The sequence below is a fragment of the Delphinapterus leucas genome, chromosome 1, assembly GCF_059928025.1.
Source record: "Delphinapterus leucas isolate spDelLeu-1000000601 "Yukka" chromosome 1, BTC_Dleu_Yukka2, whole genome shotgun sequence".
Lineage (NCBI taxonomy): Eukaryota > Metazoa > Chordata > Mammalia > Artiodactyla > Monodontidae > Delphinapterus > Delphinapterus leucas.
In genome coordinates, this window is record NC_143129.1 from 68,494,183 (window position 1) to 68,514,544 (window position 20,362).

Genomic DNA, 20,362 nt, shown 5'->3' on the forward strand with positions numbered 1-20,362 from the left:
CCTATTATCATGATTTTCATTTGAATCAAATAAGAAACTGGTTAAAATCTAGTTTCTAGAAAAGAGTACAAGAGCTTAGATATACAGTCACATCCTTTGGTTGCAAAATACTTAAAATAGAAACCCGTTTTCCTCTTCTGAAAAATTAATTCATAGCTGTTTTGCTGTATAACATTCTGTTATTTTTGAAGTATCAACTTTTTTTTTTTTTTTTTTTTTTTTTTGCGGTACTCGGGCCTCTCACTGTTGTGGCCTCTCCCGTTGCGGAGCACAGGCTCCGGACGCGCAGGCTCAGCGGCCATGGCTCACGGGCCCAGCTGTTCTGCGGCATGTGGGATCCTCCCGGACCGGGGCACGAACCCATGTCCGCTGCATCGGCAGGCGGACTCTCAACCACTGCGCCACCAGGGAGGCCCAGTATCAACTTTTTATCCCTTAATTTTGAATGGATATTCCTGTGAATGGCCCTAAATCTAGGTAACCTGATACCTGTTAAAAGACCTACCTATGCACCTGGCGGGTAAAAGCCGCTGATCTTTAAGCCAAACGATATAAGCAGAAAAAAAGAAGAAAATAAAAACACAATCTCCATAAAGGGAAAAGGATATTATCCTTTCATTCTATATAATTTTAAAGTTTTTGAGGATTACATACACCATCTACCACTTCTATGAAGATTCTCCAACAATAATTTAGGTTATTCTTCCCCCCAATCAATGTTTTATGTGTCTGTTTAAAGCAGCATCTTAACCAGGTACACACGTATTCAATGCCTATATTCTACCCCATTGCTTTATACTTACTTGCAGCCTGACAATGAAACCGAAATCCTCGTGGAATTTCACCTGTAATACAAAATATTTTATTGAGAGAAGCAGAAATCTGGAAGCTCTCCGGTTGTGCTACAGTAATATTCCACAGGATAACCAAATCATAACATAGGTACTTGTTACTGCTATGTGAAATTACAGAAGATTAAACCCTCCTAGGGGACTATTTTTCCTAACCAAAACTATTATGACTATCAAAGAATCTTGGTATATTGTCTAAGCTACTTTAAAAAGCAAGTTATTCCTCACAGAGAAAGAAATACTAGGTAAAGAAAATTTGTGCTAAAGGAATCTTAGCCAGGGGTCCACGAAGAGGCCACAGGGATTCATGAGGCCCTTGATACAGCAAGGTATTTACGTATTTCTTGGAGGAAAAAAGTCTCCAAATTCTATTTTTTAATGTCTTACACCCGTACAGAAAAAAGTAGTTTTTTGATGTGTCCTAAGCAGCAACTCTCCTAAGTGTTAAGTAGGAAAATTTTTCTTGTTATCTCAAAACAAGGAAAAGTGCTGGACTGTCCTAATGAATTTTAAAGCAATTGATAAAACTGAAGATGAAATTCTTCTTTTCCCAAGCTCTTCTCCTTTACTCTTCCCCCTACACATTCCTCCCACTTACCTTTAAAGGTACAGTACTCCCTTAACTACTCTTTACCAACTTGGGAATTGAATCAATTCCTATGTCTTCATTACTAATTGCTTTTGATGGGGTGGAGGAGGAGGAAGAAAAAATAGTGAGAATACCCGAGAGCCTATTAAATACTACGCTATTTCCATACCTTCTCATGTATTCCTTAGAACAGGCCTCCAATAGGCATTATCCCCAATTTATAGAGCTAATAGGTTCAGAAAGGATAAGTACTTTGCTCAAGGTTATAAGGCAATAGCAAGTTAAAAACTAGTGACTGTGGAGGTGAAGGATGGGGTAAAGAAAAGAGCAAAGGTATAAGAAGCTTTCAGGAAATTCTAAGATGTAAGACTGCAAATAAGCAAATAGCAGTCTACACATTTTTCAAGCATTCTATCCACCCAACTCTAATGCTTACTTGAGGTTAAAAGACTAAACCAAAAACTCTGTGTCAACACTTAGTTCTAAAGTTTTTCATCCAATTATTATGAAGTCCTGTGTTACACTTTAAGAACTTACCTACACAACTGCTTTTAATAAAAATACTATTATCAAATAAGGTCAATATAAAAAACAACTTTTAAAGATCTAGCAGCTACTCTAACTGGCCACTTACCAGGATTTATAAAGCTGTGGAAATCTGCCATAATACCTTCTTGGAGAGAATATTTAACACAGCCTATTTCACAAGGGAGGAAGCGCTGTTCACAGTGAGGAGGTAGCTCGCCATGGCTAAAAATGTTCAAAAAATAAAAAATGCCTCCAAGGACAGCTTAAAAAAAATAAAAAAGACAACACGAAAAGATGAGCATTTCGCATTTACCCCTTTGACAAAACCAAAAGTTTTAGAACCTTTCTCCTTGTGTTCCTATATCCCTAAATGAGCTGGAAAAGAGAAAATAAATCAGCTATACCAGGTAAATTAATCAATATTTATAATTACACTTATCAAGGATTAAAGTAGTAACCACTCTTTGCATGAAGTAACAAAATTATTCAAACTTGCAGCCAGCTCTACGTAATTTAGCTGTACATAAGCCCTGAATCTCAGGAATGACTTAAGAAAAGCTGTGACCCATACTCAAGAAATATAAGGGCTAGGGAAATAAAACCAAGTACAATCAGGGTAGAAAAACTGATATAAACTATGGACAATTTAGTTCACTCTTTACTTTTTACCAATATACACAAGACCACTTACAGATTCTCTAAAGAAAGAAAGAAATGTGAGAATGTAAGGAGGTCTTATTTACCAGGATTGGCCACACTTAAGATGCTGAAGATTAAATTTTTAACAAAGAACATATTTAATAAAAAACAGCCAGAAGGAATAGGAAGGACTCTGATTAGCTATGTTTTTATCTAGGCTAGCTCAATTTATCTTTACTTTTATAACAAGTGTATGTAAGTGTCTAGCTATAAACACTTAAATCCAAAAAGTATGTTTAATAACATATGAAGTGGTAGAAAACAAGAGACCAGATTTTTGCAAAAAAAAAAAAATCTCCAGTGTTACTTCAACGAAAGCACATTACCCAATCTTTTACAACTTTAGTGCCATCGTGTTCAAACACCTGTAGTCAATTACTTTGAAAGGCAGAATCAAAATGAACAGAACACACATTTACTGATCAATATATCATAGTATTTTAAGCACCCAAATTTATCTAAGCAAACATTTTAGGATTACTCTACCTTGATCACTTTTTAGAGACAAGCCTGACATATCCAGGGGTGAAACATTCTGCTTTGGTACAAGCATGCCTGGACTCCTCAGTGGGGTGGAAACAGGTTTCTAAAGAAAAAGGTAATCATTGACCACATACTTAAACTCTTGCTGGGCACTTTATACCATGCATTTAAATTTAGTAAAATAACTGCAAAACAACCCACAGATTACTTTGGTAACCTCTCCAGGCCAATAAACCCAATGAGTATATAAATAAATAATCGTCAACAAAACCAACACCCAAAGGAAAGGCAGACAATGGCAAAAATCTATAAATATTTTGTATCAAAAGGCTGTGTGGTAAATAACCACTCCAATTACTGCTGAAAGCCATTTGCCCACTACTGATAATCTAAACTAATCCTACTGGGTCACACAATACATGCCTGTCCAGTGGCCAAAAAAATATCATTTCCCAGGACTTCCCTGGTGGCGCAGTGGTTAAGAATCCACATGCCAAGGCAGGGGGACACGGGTTCGAGCCCTAGTCCGGGAAGACCTCACATGCCGCGGAGCAACTAAGCCCGTGCGCCACAACTAGAGCCCACGAGCCACAACTACTGCAGCCCGCGTGCCTAGAGCCCGTGCTCCGAAACAAGAGAAGCCACCGCAATGGGAAGCCTGCGCACCACAACAAAGAGTAGGCCCCACTCACTGCAACTAGAGAAAGCCCGCGCACAGCAACAAAGACCCAATGCAGCCAAAAAATAAATAAATTTATTTAAAAAAAAAAAACATTTCCCAAAGTACTCTAATATTATTTGTTCTTCACTCAAAGTAAAAACCAGATTGTGCTGACTCCAAGTCTCAATGACGTATATATACAACATGGCTTTCATTTTGAGGGGAGATGTCTTAAGACACTGTAGTGAGAAGTAAAAAAAAAATTATGGTTCACAAGTACAAATTCAACTGATTAGAGCGTCTACTCAAACATAAAGCCATAAAATAAAAATCTCTCAAACCTAAAACAAGCAAAACTCTCTCGAATTTCAATCCAATATTAACAGTTTATAATAAGAATAGAATTTTTGCTATGTAAGAATGGGAAGAACACAGAGGGAGGGGGGAAATTCCACAATTACCTTGCCTTTTCTTGATATGAATCAGCAACAAATTTTATTTAGTGCTTTAACATCCTGCTACACACAAATTAACCCAAATAAACTTTATACAACTCGTACCTGTAAGACACAAACATTCACAAACATCCATAAATCTTGTTATTTCCATACTTTAAACACAGAAACTGGCCTTGTTCCAGGTGTCATTCAAAAAAAGAGAGGGGGTCTTCCCTGGTGGCGCAGTGGTTGAGAGTCCACCTGCCGATGCAGGGGACACGGGTTCGTGCCCCGGTCCGGGAAGATTCCCACATGCCGCGGAGCGGCTGGGCCCGTGAGCCATGGCCGCTGAGCCTGCGCGTCCGGAGCCTGTGCTCCGCAGCGGGAGAGGCCACAGCAGTGAGAGGCCCGCATACCGCAAAGAAAGAAAAAAAAAAAAAGAGATAGAGAGGGGACCAAACTACTTTCAAACATTTTAAAAAGGGTTCTTAAATCATAAAGGAGTTGAAAGAGACCCTTAGAGGTCATCTAGTACAAACCCTAAATATCAACGCTCCCTTTGCTAATCACGGTCAACTGGGTGCAGGTTTTCTAATGGGATTTTCCCTGGCCTTCACCATCAAATGATACCCAGGTGTGCCCTAGTACCGGAGCCTGCTATTTTTTTTAGCAGGCATTCTCTTACATGAGGAAAAAAATGAAAAACTCTTCTTTGCATTCACCCAAATCACCCAGTCATCTACCATTGACATTCACTCATCCAGCATTTACTGAGCATGCCTACGTGCAAGCCAGGTGACTGCTCTTCTCTGGCTAACTTTACCTGCTTCTCCGAAGGCCCAGAGTTTTTCCCCTGGGCAGCCCTCCACTCTCGAGCCATTTCTGCATATTTCTTCTTTTCCTCCTCCCTCAGGAGCTTGAGGAGATAGAAGGGGGAGACAAGCAGCAGCAGTGAGGGCCTACTGCCCAGGGCCCAGCCTGTAGATGCCTGCACATTACAGGGAGGCGGAAGCGGCGTCGGTTGCCCTGAGCCGCGGAAGGGTGGGGGTGGGGGTGTCCCTCCCCCTCCAGGAGGGGCCCAGAGGTCACTGGCCTCCTCGAGTCTTGTTTCCCTCCCATTTGCTCAACCGCCCGACCCTGGGCTCACTGGCCTCCAGCCTTACCGCCCAGTCAGCGGAACAGTAGGGGATGGCATCAGCGACGTGAGCCACGGGCAGGCCTCTCCGCCGTAGTTCGGGGATCTTCTCCTGCACGAAGAAATAGTAGGAATTGCGACTGGTCCTGCGGTTAGGCATGGTGGGCGTGGCACAGGCCTCAAAGGGGGCCAGAGACAGTACCACCCTCACCCGCCCTCGTCCGGCTCACGCTCTTAGTAACCGAGGTGGAGGCCTGCGCGCGCAGGTCCGCAGCTCTCAGCCAATCAGGGCACGGTGCGCAGGCGCATTGGCCTCGCCAGGAGAAAAACAGCCCGAGACTGTAAGATTCCCCCTCTTGCGGCCTTGGGGGCGGGTGGGGGCGGGGAGAGGTCACAGGTGAGGAGTATTCTGATTGTCTGGGATGAGTCGTTGGCGGAGGTCTTATCACGTGGAAGGCTTGGAGCAATTTCGGTATATTATTGCGTAACATCCATCAAAATAGGTAGAGATAAAGAGGACCAGCAAGTGCTTCAGGTTCTTCGATGTTTTACAACTGTAAGGGGCCAAATCTGTGCTGAGAATTGTGAAAGGTATTGGGTGGGGGGACAGAGTGAGGAACACGACTAACGATCTTTTCCCTCAAGAAGTTTACAATCTAAGGATGAGGGAGGCGGGTAAGATGATGAAAACCACCAGTATGATTTGATTTGGGTTTTCCCCATTCTTAAATGACATTATTGTTTCAAAGAACATGGTTTTTAAAAATGCAGTTTTTCTTAAGTGTTTGGAAGGAAACATGCAGTAAGAGGCTGAGATTTTAAATAATGTCTTTGAATAAAATTTTATAGATTTCCTCATAAAGGTCTGGTTTCTTTATTTTTTGGTTGTTTTATTCCTAGAATATATTTGGAACTATTACATGTATTTCTTTTTTCCATTATATTTTCTAATTAGTTAACGCTGGTGTGTAGAGAAGGTATTGATTTTAGTGTTAATCTTGTGTATTTAGTCACCCTGCTGAACTCTCAAATTGGTTCAAATAGTGCCAATCGATTTTCTTGGATTTTCTAGTAATATGTGCTTCCCGCAGAAATTCCTATCTGTGTTCAGTTTATTGAGTATGTGTATACGTGTTGTATGTATATGTTTTAAAATCAAGAACAGGAGTTGAAATTTTATTAAATGCTTTTTGTGCATCTTTTCAGATGACCATATGGTTTTATCCTTTAATTGGTTAGCTCAGTAAATGATATTGCTAGATTTTTCTAATGTTAAAGCATCCCACCATTCCTAGTACTATAACCTCTTATTGATTATACTTGGCATTGCTTATTTTTTAAAGCATACTTAATGTGGGATTTTTGCTTCCTTGATTGAAGTGATATTAAATTACAGATTTTTTTCATGATATCCTTACAAAATGTTGGTATCAGCGTTGTAATAGCCTCATAAAATGAACTGCTATCTTTTTCTCTGTTCACTTTGAACAACAGATGGAATTATCTATTCCTGGACACTTTGGTAGAACTTCACTAGTAAAACTCTTTGATCATAGTATATCTTTGGAGGGTGGGGTTGACCTCTGATTACCATTTCAATACTTTGCATGGTTATTAGTCTTTTCAGCTTTCCTACTTTTCCTTCAACCAATTTTGGTAATTCATTACTTTTTTATAAAATTGTCTATTTCATTTAGGTTTTCATTTATATTGCTGTAAAATGTTGGCAAGAATGTGACACAACTAGAATTTTCATACAGTGGCAGTTTCTTACAAAGTTACACATACATTTATCATAGGACCAAGAACTTCCACTCATTTAGGAGAAATGAAAAAATATATCCCCTTGGAAATGAATTTCATAGCAGCTCTATTTATAAGAGCCCCAAACTGGACAACCCAAGTGTTCACCAAGAGATGAACTGATTTAAAAATTGTGGTATATCCATAGTAGACTGCTATTCAGGAATGAAATGCAATGAACTATTGATATTAAACATGGATGAATTTCAAGATAATTTTGTTGAATGAAAAAAGGCATACATAAAAGGATAGATACTGTATGATTCCACTTATACAAAACTCAAGAAAAGGCAAAACTACCATTTAGAAATCAGATCAGCAGTTACCTAGGGCCAAGAGGTAGACAAAGGGGATTGACTGAGAACTGACAAGAGAACTCCTGGGTTGTCAGAAATACCTTGATTGTGGTGGTAGTCGTTACAGGTGGCATATAGTTGTCAAAACTCCTCAAATAATACATTTAAAAGGTGTGCATTTTATTGTGTGTAAATTATACTTCAATAAAGTTGATTTAAAAAACAAAATTTATTGGCATAAACTATTTGCTTGTAATTTAAAATATATATAATTCCTAATGTTATTTATACCTTGTTTTTTTTCCTCTTAATACTTGCCAAAGTTTATTTTATTGATCTTAAAAAAAACAACTTTGGGTTTTATTGATGAACTTTACAGTTTTCCTATTTCTTTTTATTTCTGCTTTTAAGTTTACAGAGTCCCTCTTTCTATTACTTCAGGCTAGTTTGTGGTTCTTTTTCTAGTTTCTTGAATAAAAAACTTCAAGTATTTTCAATTTCTATTTACTATCTTTCTAGTTTTCTTATTTTTCCTTTTTCTGCTTTAGTTGAATTGATCAGTTATTTTTTGCTCTACTTTCTCTTACATTGGTTTCAAGTTATGCATTCTATTTTGCTTCATTCAGTAGCTACCCATATTTTTAAGACACTTGTTTTATTTTATTTTTTTAAGATACTTGTTTTAAAACATATTTTTATAACAACTTATACAGTTAATAGGTACCCATTACCTACTAGACAAATAGACCCATTCTTCCCAAATAGACAAGAAGCTTAGAAAGCTATTGCTTCCCCTCACTTAGTATCCCAACCCACTGCTCCACCACCCCATTGCCATCTCCCATGTTATTATCTGGGATTTTAGTTCCAGACTGCTTTTTTATACCAATGTTGAGACATGATGGAAGTACAGTAAGTTAAATACGTATAACTAAAGCATACAACTTGATGAGCTTTAACATATGTGTACGGCTGTGAGACCATCACCACCATCAAGATAATGAACATATCCGCCCCCAAAAGTTTCCTCACTACCCCCCTTGGGCTGCTTAAAGTTGCCCCATAGTTCACTAATATTCTTTTTATTTTTTTCCCTTCAGTCTTTGTTCTTTGCATTTTATTTTGCATTTTCTACTGCTATTTCTTCATGTTTACTAATCTTTTCATCTGTAGTGTCTAATTTGTTACTAATCCCATCTAGTGTATTTTTTGTATCAAATCATTTAGTTTTCATCTTCAGAATTTGATTTAAATCTTTTTTATATCTTCTATATTTCTACTTAACATGGTCTATCTGTCCTCTGCCTTTAACATGGAATGTAGTTATAATAAGGAATATAGTTATAATAAGTACTAAATGTCTTTGCCTACTCATTTCATCATCTGTCATTTCTGGGTCTGTTTCTACTGGTTGATTTTTTTCCCTTATTATGGGTTGTATTTTGTCCTGCTTCTCTGTAAGCTTGGCAATGCTTGGTTGGATGATGGTTGTAAATTTTACCCTGTTGAATGCTGCATATTTTTGTATTCTTATAAATATTCTTGTGCTTTGTGTTATGTTATTTGGAAACAATTTTAGTCTAGTTCTTCCTCCTTTTGAGGTTTGCTTTTATGCTTTGTTATTCGGAATCAGAGCAACCTTTAGGACTAATTTTCTCCTCTGCTGATATAACACCCTTCTGAGTACTCTTCCTGACAACCCATGAATTTGGAGGTTTTTCCACTTTGGCTAATGGAAACACAGACTATTTCTAGCCTTTGTGAATTTCAAGGATTGTTCCTTCTAATCCTTTCACGTTGTTCTTTCCCTGGCACTGTATAGTTTCCTCCCACACATGCACTGATCAGTATTCAGCTGGAGCTCCAAGGGAGATCCTCAGCAGATTTCCAGAGCTTTTTCTTCGTGCTGCTCTCTCTGTCTGGTGCTCTGCCCTGTGAACTCTAGCCACCCTGGCCTACCAGACACCCAACACCATCTCCTTAACCCAGGGAGACCACAGGACTCTGCCTAGGTTACCCCTCTTGATGCTGCATTCTGGATCCTCTCTCTGGGCAACAACCTGGGGCAATCACAGGGCTAACCCTGTTTCTGTTCTTTCAAGGATTACTCATCTCTGCTTCCTGATGTCCAGTATCTGAAAACATTGTTTCATATATTTTAACCAGTTTTTTAGCTGTTTCAGGCTGCTGGATAAATTCATTTCCTGTTACTCCGTCTTGGCCAAGATAGCTTTATCTTATTTTAAAAATTCAAAATAATATTTGGATTTAACTGTTAAATGTTTAAATAGGTGATCAGAGGCAAACCTCTCCGAGGAGGTGCCATTTAAAATGAACAAGGATGCAAAGGTACGGAGCTAGTCATGCAAAGAGCTGAAAGAAGAGCATTCCAGACAGAGGGAACAGCACATGAAAAGGCCTCATGCAATAAAGAATTTGTTGAATCCTCAGAACAGATGGAAGACTGGTTGGCGTTGCTGAAGTGTATCCAGTCAGGTGGAGAGTGGTGCATGCTGAGGATAGAGTGACCAGCAGAGATTTGGGCATGGCGAGTGTCAGGGGTTCAAGTATTACTCTAAGGACGTGGGTGGTCATTTAAGGGATTTTTTTAACGTGTCATTATATAGTTTACAGTTTAAGAAGGTCACTCTTGATGCTACTCGGAGAACAGGTTCAAATCAGCAAGAAGGGTCACGAGGAGATGAGTTAGGAGGCTTCTTCAGGAGTCCACATGAAATGATGATGACCTAGAACAGAGGCATGGAACAGAAATGGAGAGGTGAGGACGGTTTCAATTGTACTTTGTGGAAAAACAGAACTAGCTGATGGATTGGCTGCAGAAGTAAGAGAAAGGGAGGAATCCTAGGGTTTCGACTCGGGTAACCCAGTGGCAAGTGGTGTCTTTTTGTAAAATAGCGAGGACTGTGCTAGTGCCAAAGAGGGTCCAACGCTCCTCATAATTCTATTACCTCCTCCTCTCCTTCTTTGATACAATTGATTTTTTTTTCCAGTTTTACTTAAGTAAAGTCCTATGTAAACAGAACCGTTTTTTTCCAACCACATTGATCTTCCTATTCAGAAATTCTAGAGGGGGACAGGTTTTTGTTGGGGCCGGGGGGATCAAGAATCCAGTTATGGACATGTTACTTTTGAAATGCCTATTATATAGTCAAGTGGAGATGTCAAGCAGGCAATCAGCTAAGTCTGGAGTTCTGGGCTAGAGCTAGAATTTGGAAGTAAGCCACATAAAGCTGGTACTTCAATTCATGGAAATAGATGCGACTGCTTAGGCTGAGAATGAAGAGAGAAAAAACGGATCCAGGATGGAGTCCTGAGGAACACCAGCATTTAGAAGTCAGTTAGAAAAAGAACACCCAGGAAAGGTAAGGAAGAAGGAATGTCTGAGGAAGCAGGGAGAAAACCACGGAAACTAAGAGAAGAGTTGCTGAGAGGAAGTGCTTCATTCATTTAATAAATATTAAGAGTCTGCTGAGTGCTAGGCTCTATTTCAGGCACGATAATAAGTTGAACAGAACAAACCTAATAATGAGGAAGGCAGACAATAAAGAAATAAACAGCTATGTATATAATAAGATGTCTGAACATCTTATTGGATAATAAGTCCAATGAAGAAAGATAATACAGGATAAGGGAATAGGGACTGATGGAGGGGACAATTTTAGGGTGGTCAGAAGAGCCTCTATTTGAAGAAATGAAATTTAAGCAAACACTGGAAGTGAGGAAGCAAACCATGAAGATGTCAGGCAAAGAGCGTTCCAGACCAAGGGAGTAGAAAGTGCAAAAACTCCAAGGTGGGCACACGTCAGGGGTGTTTAAGGAATAGCAAAGTAAGTCTGTGGTTGGAGTGAAGTGAGCAAGGGGGAGAGCAGAGAGGATATTGCAGAGGGAGCTTGGGCCAAATCATACAGGGCTTATAAGGTCACTGTGAGGATTTTCGATTTCGGTCTAAAGGGGTGAGAAGCCATTGGAAATTTGGATGGCTTCTACTTTTTTTTTTTAAATATTAAGTATGAGGTGTGATTTCCAGCTGAGCATTATGAAACCACCCCAAAAGAAACAGCATTTTAGGAAAATGTTTTTCCTCATGCTATTTTTGTCCTGATGCTAGTTTAAATTAAGGCCCTGACAGTACGGTTAACGTGCATCCTCCAACCCGTGCTAATAATAATAGTAATAATAGCTAACATTCATTGAAAGCTACCGTGTCAGACTCCCTGCTAAACACTGCACAGTGTAATCTCGTCTCTCCTCTTCATAACAACCCTATGAAATAGATTCAATGATCATCCCCATTTTTCAGAGTGAGAAATTGAGGCTCAGAGTGGTAAAGTGCCTTCCCCAGGCCACACAGCCCATGAGCGGCTCTGACCTCTGTGAGATCCCTGCTTCTTTAACATAAGTATTCCAAGTTGTTCATTATAGGTGCTCAAGGATGTTTATTACACGGTGCTTTGCCAAAGCAAAAAAAGGGAATTTCCAAGTTCCCCATCATCTCTAGATATTGCCTGAATGCACACCACATTCTTGAATAACTCCCCCTGAAGTCTGGTGATTCCTTGGCTTGCTCAGTCTATACACACACAACCTGTTGTCAGGTCACGTGGATTCTACTTCTTGTGACTCCCTGTAATGTCTCTCTTACATACTATTTGCTTCTCATTCCTGCCACGCTATAGCTTAGTTCTGGTACTTGTTCCTTCTTGGGCTCTTGTGATGAGCTCTCCCATGGAAGAGGCCTCTGCCTGTTGTCTCTCTTTCCACCAATACATCCTACATCCTGTGGCCACAATAACTTGGCTGACATACAGGTCTGATCTTGTTCTTCTGCTTAGATATCCTTATGGGTGGTCCATTGCCTGCAGAGTTCAGTCCAGACCTAATAGCCTGGATCACCTTGGTCCGACCTCAGCCAACTTTTCCAGCCTCATTGCTGACTCATATTCCTGGCAGCTGGCCCCACTCTCATCTTGGCCCATTGCTTATGCATCTGCACTACCTCCTGCTCCATTTCTGCTTTTAGAAATTCTGCCCAGATCATGTTTAAGACTTAGCTCAGGGGTCACCTTTTCATGAAGACATCTCTGACCAGCACTCCAGATGGGTAACTGACCCCTCTCCCTTTGTTCCCAAACCATACCTAGAACATGTCCTAATATGGGCCCTGTCACACTATCACATTTAAAGGCCATGTGTCTGTCTCTCCCCCACCCCAACACACACACACACACACACACACACACACGGCTACAACTCAACTGTAAGCTCTTTGACAGAAGAGGCTGTGACTCATCCATCTTTGAATTCCTACTCATCTTGAATTTCTAGACAGCATAGTATCTAAAATACAGTAGGTGCTCAGTGAATGTGTATGGAATAAATAAATGAATGAATTCAAGAGAGAAGAGAAGATGAGGAAAAGGGAAGAAGGCCCTGGAACAGGTTGTAATTAATTAGACAGAAATACATATTGATCATCTCTGTGTATAGGGCACCCACTCAGAATCGGGTAGGAGTACAGAATTAACGATTCAAGAGAGAGCCTCACCCCACAACTCCAACACAAAGGTCAAGGCTTCTGTTCTTTAACACTAGCTTTCCAGGGCCCACAAATGACCCTTCCGTTGCTAGAGCTGCTTCCCTTCGTGCTGTTCAGTGTTCTGACTCTGTTGTTCCAGCTGCCTTACCTGCCTGTTTTCTGGGGGTGAGGTCATTGGATGACATACTTACTCTGGCTCACTTCCCTCTCTTGGGCTCTGTCTTTGACCCGTGCCAGGGGAGAAGGCCTCTAGGAGAATGCTTAGGGCTGAGAAGCAATCTTCTGGCTTAATCGCCAAGACCTAGAATCCAAAGCCTGGATAAAATACAGAAAGACAGGCCCCCTTCATCATTCCCCCTTTGGGCTAAAGGATGCTGCTTGATCACTGGAATCTGCTCTGCTGCTAATCTGGGGGGCTGTTGATGCTGTGCTGGTTTCCTAAGGAGGCTAACACTGAAACAAAAACAAAAGCAGAAACTGGAGATAGGGCTCCTAAAAGAGAAGCAGCCTTACTTCATCTTTGGCTCTGTAACTCACAGAGAAATTATAGGATGAACTGTCAGTCACTAAGGGCTCCCAGGGCTTCAACTGCTCATAATTAACTTGATTAACAGCTCATGATTGAGACAGAATGAGTGCAGGTGTACATTTGGGGGCTTTGTATCTGGCTAAAGATACAGGCCTGATAAAACACCCGTCACACCTTCCTGGTGACTCTCTCCTTCCTCCAGGGATGTCCTAGAGACTGAGTAAATTGTGGCACAGCTGTATCTTTTGTCCAAGCAACTCTTTCTTCATTGTAGAACTATTAGAGCATGTAGAAAATCTAAAGAAGAAAATATAAATGAATGACTATCCTATCTGAGATAACCATTATTACTCTTTTGTTGTTTCCATTATTTCTTTTAAATACATTTTCCATATTTGAGACCATGCCCTAAATGTAGTTTGATGTTCTGCTCTTTTTGTCTGCACATTATCCTTGGATAGACCTCTGTGGGGAAAGCATAGAGAGCTAGCTCAGGTGGGAGCCGCCCACCGTTGGTGGGGTCTGGCCTCAGCACGGGGCAAGCAGACATCATGGAATTCTGCCCCCACTGCACCACCGCAGTTTGATTTGAAGCCTGAGACAGCACGCTCTTGGGTTAAATCTGCTTCAAGTATGTGAAATTTTCAGTACATGCTCCCAATCTTTTACTTATTATATACTTACCACTGTTCTTGGCAGTAGAGCTTTTTAAAATTCTTTGGCATCATGTGCTTTATATTTGCATTTCCTTTCTTTAAAGCATTTTCTTAATGAAACAATTTATTCTGCAATATGAAACGGCTTCCAGATTGAAAATGTTTCCAGTACAGGGTGCCTAGAGTCTCCGGTATTTGTTTGTTTGTTTATTTATTTTAGTTTATCACTTTAATTTAGATTTTTTTTAAAAAAATTATAATTCATTGCAGGTGGTTTTGAAGATATGGGGGATGGGGAACATTAACAAACTGAAAAGGTAGCACAAGGGAAGGAAAGAGGAACAAAACTTAGGTAAGAAACATGGTATCTGTTTTAAAGTCACACCTCATAGATTCCTCCTGGAAGAACAGATCAGAGAGAAGTAGAAACGTGATATTATCTGTGTGCTTTAAAAAGATCTACGTTCAGCAGAATTCATGTGCATGCATGCCTATGTGCCTGCAATGAAATCATGTTTTAAAGAGGATTCAGCTGCATTATATTTATAACTATGTGGTTGCTACCAGCTACCAGCCTGTCTCCTTGCGGTGGTTCACTTCTCTTTTCTCCATGTCCTAATTCTGTTCTAAAGGGTGCAACTTTGGCAAAGCCGCCTGTCAGTCCACACCCACTCCCCATCATATACAATTCCAGCTGTGGCTTCCTGGGAATCCTGATCTGGTCCCACACAGGACTATATTCTGACATTTTGTCTCTGGTTGCAGCAGAACGTTTGAAGTGTTGGGGATCCGGACCCTTCCCTTGGCGGTGAAAAATTCATCTCTATGGGGGTCCTGTCCCATTTGGCCAGGATAAACGGACCACTGGAGCTTAACCAGATCTGAATCTGAAGCTTATTTGCAAACATCAACTCAACAGCCTCCCAGAAAAACAAAAAAGTGATTAAGTAATGCTTCTTAAACATTAGCGAGCTTCAGAAGAATGTGAGGAAGGCAGCTAAAATGCAGATTTCCAGGTACCACCCAGAATTTCTGATCTCATAGTTTTTAGTAGAGACTGGTAATCTGCATTTAAGCAAACACTTTTATGTGATTCTGATGCCGAAGTTCAAACACCACACTTGGAAGAGCACCAGGGTTCTGGTGTCATATCCTGCTACCTCCACCAATACAGCAAAATAATACCATTGTCCCACCCTCCTCCTACCTCCATCCTTTAGGCTGCATGTTTTGAATCATCAGGTGTACCCTTAAAGTTCCTCTTAACCCTCCATCACCTTGGTAATAACATGCATTAGGGAGGGGTACACACCATGATTTAGTCCAGTTTAGCATCTCCTTAGGGATGGCCCAGGCTCCACCCACTCAGGAAGATGCTGATCAACTGTATCTCTCTAGCTAGAAGATAGACATGCAGGGTGCTACACAGAAAATACGTTCCCTGGATGGTGGACAAGGCCCCTGCATTCTATGATTCACTCTGGCACAAACTTTTCCCCAAGTGCCCTGACTCCTTGCTGACAAACAAACTCCAAGCACACATTCAAAGCTCACTTCTGTGGGCTCTCACTTTCCACTTTCCATGCACATCCAGGTTCCCTTAGCTCAGTCCATCCCCCATTTCCAATTTCTCAACTCTAATGTCCAAGTTTTGCATAAAATACCATCGTTATGTATGCTTAAATACTAAACACTATTCAAACCCTTATGCTCTGTGTTCATGGGCACATATGCATATACACACACACACAGTAAATGTGTGTAAATAATCTGTAGATGATACAAATACATCATCATATCAATCCTCTGGTCTAGAGGTCAGTTTTATAGTGCAAAGGGAATATGCTTTGAGCCACAAGATCTCAGTTCAAATCCTACCCTTGCCACCTGCTAGCTACCTGATCTTAAGAAGATAATTAAATTCTCTGGGCCTGAGTTTCCTCATTAGGGTTAACCGAGAAAGCTTGTGAAACATCTAGGACTGTGTCTAGAACCTAATAGGAAACCCACAAATGTTAGGTATCTCCTTTATTTCGATTTTCCCCTTCCTTCCTTCTTTCCTTTCTTCCTTCCTCCCTCCCTTCCTTCCTTCCCTCCCTCCTTCCTTCCTTCTTTTGTATATGAAAGAAAATAATCCTCCAAATTTCTCTCACACAGCATATTAGTCAGGGTTCTTAATTGCAAGCTTCAGAAATCATCTCTGGCCAAAATAAGCAAAGAGAGAATTTACAAGAGGATATGGGGTGGCTCACAGAGTTGCCAGGAAGTCTGAAGAGCCAGGTGTAGAAAGTGAGCTGGAACTCAGAGAGGCTACACAACCAAGAGCACAGCCAAAAACCACACATCACAGTAGTCTGATGGCCCGACCTCTGCCATGGCTGGCCTGTGAACACTGGACGCCAGCTGCCCACCTCAGCAGCAAAACTGATTCTCCGCTGACTCTGCTTCTTGCCTCATGTTCTCCAGGTTCAAAAAGCTCTGAGTGAGAGGGTCCCCAGTTGGGCAGACTGCTCTAGACTTTTTGGCTTCCATAGTTGGGATTCCTTGAAAATAAGAAGGGAATTGTGATGTCAGGCAGCCATGAAAGACCAGAGTCAATTCTCACCATTTCTGATGTTCACATCTCATCCCCGTTTCACATATACATTCATTCATTCCTAAGCATCTAGAGTCTCTCTCCAGGAACTCTCCTCAAGCCTAGAACCACTCTGTTTTCAGAGGAATTTTCTACCTTTCTGCCTTGTCTCCTTTCTTTCCTCTGCCCAGAATTCCCCCTGCCCTGTCCCCTTTCCACCCCCAATCCCTCAATAGCACAAACCTTGCCCATTCTGCAAATACCAATTGGGATGTTACCCCTTCTTTACTGTGGTGTTGCCCACTCTCCCCCACTCCCCACTAAACTGCTCCTTCCTTCATGTTCCGAGGGCCCTTTCTCCAGATCTCCATCACAGCATTTGCTCTGTTTTACTACCAGTATGTGTTTCGTGTTCAATGTGCTGATCTACCTCCCTCTCCGGGCCCCAAGATGAGGCCCCTTAATGGCAGGAAGTCTCTCTTCCTCATCTTTGTAGCCTTGGTTCTTAGCGCCTAGTAGATGCTTAATATGTTCGTTAACATACACATTTCTCGGTTGTCTCGAAACACATACATTTAGAATCCTTTCCTACACACACAAGATCCTTTTAAGAAACGGAGTAATCCATGTTAATGCGCCCTGCAAACTGTAAAGTGTTGTACAAATGCGCCTGATTTTAGCCAAAAGGCCGAGAAGCGATTAAATGTTGTACAAATGTGAGCCGTATAACTGTTCATTTCATTCTGGTTTTACATATTTTCTGTTAAAGAGCTGCATGCCCTTATCTCATAATACTTTAACCTCATAATGTTTTAACAGGAGAAAGTTTCGACGAGGGATTCCCGCCTACCTTTTCCAATTCTGCTGAGCCCCTCGGTTCCTTGCACTGTCAAAAAGGGAACCGAACGGAGGGGCAGGACAGGGGGGGTCAGCGAAGGCGCACACCCTTGCCAACAAGTTATGCCAAGTCCCCGCAGGTCCCTCTGTCCCAGTTCAGAATGTCCCTGGCCACGTGCGTACCCAGACTCCCCCTCCTCGAGTCCCCAACCCCGCTTCTGGCTCGGGTTCCGAACGCTGGCTTCGCTGGGAGCAGCCGCACTGATCGCTCCCGGCTCCGCGCAGCCCGCCCTGCCGCCTCCCCCGCGCCCCCTCTCCCCCCTGTACTTTGTCACTCAGCGCTGACCTGCGGCCCGCAGGGGCGTGCACGTGACCGAGAAACTTCGGTAGCCCCGGGGCGGCTGGCGGCGGGGCCAGGAGCCGGCGGCTGAGCTCCCCCGCGCGGCGCGCTCTGTGGCCGGCAGGCGCTCGGTGGGCCGAGCTGCCTGGGCGTGCGGGTGCGCCAGCCCGCGGGGAAGGCGCAGCCGAGCGCCGCGCGGACCCCGGGAGCCCGCGGCAGCGCGCGTGCCGCCGGCGGCGCGGTCAGCCCGGGGCCCCGCCTGCGCGGCCCGGGCGGCGGCGCCCAGGGACGCTGGGGGCCCGCTCGCGCCCGCCGTCGCCTCCGCCACTCGGTTACCTCGATCCTCCGTCTCTGTCGCTTCCCACTTCCCTCACTCCTTAATCTGGATGGGAAGTTGGGGAAAATGGACAGGGTCTTGCTGGCGTGGGTTGCTCTCTTCTGGCTAACAGGTAAGAGGCGTTTTCTACCGAGACGGATAACTTTATATGTATTCCGGTACTGGTACTGTTCTAACCCTAGCCCACCGCACCGCACCCCCAGTTACCCCCCATTGTGCTTAAAGCTGCTTAGCAGGCTGGTGGTAAGTGGGGGGAGGGGTGTGTGTGTGTGTGTGTGTGGGTGTGTGTGTGTGTGTTAGAATGATGGGGGAGGCGGGGAGAAACCCCGCATCAAGTGAGCTGGATCGAGATGCAGGTGTTTTGACTCATTCGAGATATGAGATTGTTCTTTCCAGTGTGCATTTCTCCTTTCATACAACGGTTCTTCCTCGGTCTTATCTTGACTTTGTAATGCTGTGAGTCCTGGGAAAAGCCTGGTTGGGAAAAAAAAAATGAAAGCTCGGAGGAAACTGATTAATTAAGAGAACTGGTTTTCTGGGGGTTGGAAGTAAAGGAGTGTCTTCTTAATTCCTTCCCTAGAGAAGCCGGGAGCCCCAGGGGCATTCTTCAGCGGCTCCCAGGTGTGCAGGGGAGCGGGGATGAGGAAGGACATGGGGATGGAGGCTTCATTGGTTGTGGAGTTGAGGGCCCCACTCGCATTTGGTACCATTTGGGGAGTGGTCCCATAGAAGAGAAGAGCCTTCCTCCCCCCGTAAACAGGTGGGGACACCCTCTAATAAAGATAATTTGCAGAGATATTCAGAAGGTAGGGCCTTGCCTTAGCATTGGTCACTTCCTCTAGCTGAGACCTCTGTGTTTCCCCCTCCCTTTTGGTGAACTTTCTCCCCACCCTCCTGGGGTCTGGAACGGCTCTGGTTCCTAACACGTGTTCCCACAGGATGATCTGTGAGGTTGAGAGATAGGTGGCCAGGCTGAATGGGCAGCCCTGAGAGATTCACAGAGCAGCCCTGCCTTGGGTGGAGGTGGAGGGGTTAGGAAGGCTTGGGTAGTCTGGACTGGGTCTGAGGCAACAACTCAAAGCAAGGTGGAACCAAGTGATGGAGGAGAGGAACAAGGGAGCAGAAAAGTGGTGAAGACAAGATGGGGTAGTGAAGGGCAGGAGAGAAAATGGAAAATAGCACCAAGAACAAAGTTGTGTCCCCTCTGGGAGCACTGAAGACTGGGAAAAATCAAGTCAGTAGGAAAAGAGGAACAAGATAAAAATATCTAAGGCAAGTGACTAAAAGAGGGTAAAATACATTTGAGAAGAAAGACAAAACCACTATGTCACTTAGCTTCAGAATAAGATTATAGATTGCCTCAATTTTTCTTTCTATTCCTAATGAAGGGTCCCTAACACTGGCTTTTGCCCCCTGCGGGGCTTAGGTTTGGGGAGGGGTCCCTCAGCAGAGTTAGCCTCTTCTCTTGGCTGCTGTGAGTTCATCCCTCCCACATTATTCAAATATGAATCATCTCTAATTTCGGGGATTGCCTGATCCATGTCTCCCCACTCCCCTGGCCTCCTAGTGCCTTCTACTTCCACCCTCACTGATTCTGAACGTCCTTAATTTGCCTCTACTTCTCAATTATCATATTTGAGGGGAACTTTGGCCTCAAACCTTTATCACAGCCTCCCTGAAGTCCGCTAGGCATCTGGGGAGGGGTCCCCAAGTCAGAGGTGCTCTTCCAGACACCCTGGGGTATACCCAAACAGAGCTCTCTAGGGATTTGCAGGGCATGGGGCAGAAGGGGAACACATAGCCCTTGCTAGATGGCTGACAGCTTTTCATGAAATGGTCCCTGGGACCATCTAATTCAGTCCTCTCAGTTTATACACATGGAGGCCCAGAGAGGCAATGTGCACACAGCAAGTGTGTGTTGGAGCGGGCGCTAGACCCAGTCCTCCCAAACCCCGGGCCAGTCCTGTTTGCACTCTCCTGAGCTCCCTCTCTGAGCTTTGTGGTGTGTGTGTGTGGGGGGGGGGCTTGTTTTTGTCTTGAGGGGAGGTG

General features: G+C 43.0%; 1 protein-coding gene across 1 annotated transcript in view; it reads right to left on the reverse strand.

The window, feature by feature from the left end:
* The window catches only part of MAEL (maelstrom spermatogenic transposon silencer), a 121,457-nt gene that overhangs the window by 49,541 nt on the left and 51,554 nt on the right, over positions 1-20,362 (reverse strand). The window contains exons 5-9 of the mRNA XM_089911720.1: positions 5,412-10,229; positions 5,072-5,164; positions 3,154-3,253; positions 2,075-2,230; positions 804-845 (exon numbers count right to left, since the gene is read on the reverse strand). Of these exons, the coding sequence (XP_089767846.1) occupies positions 804-845; positions 2,075-2,230; positions 3,154-3,253; positions 5,072-5,164; positions 5,412-5,543 (523 nt within the window). The 5' untranslated portion in view covers positions 5,544-10,229. The remainder of the gene's footprint in view (positions 1-803; positions 846-2,074; positions 2,231-3,153; positions 3,254-5,071; positions 5,165-5,411; positions 10,230-20,362) is intronic.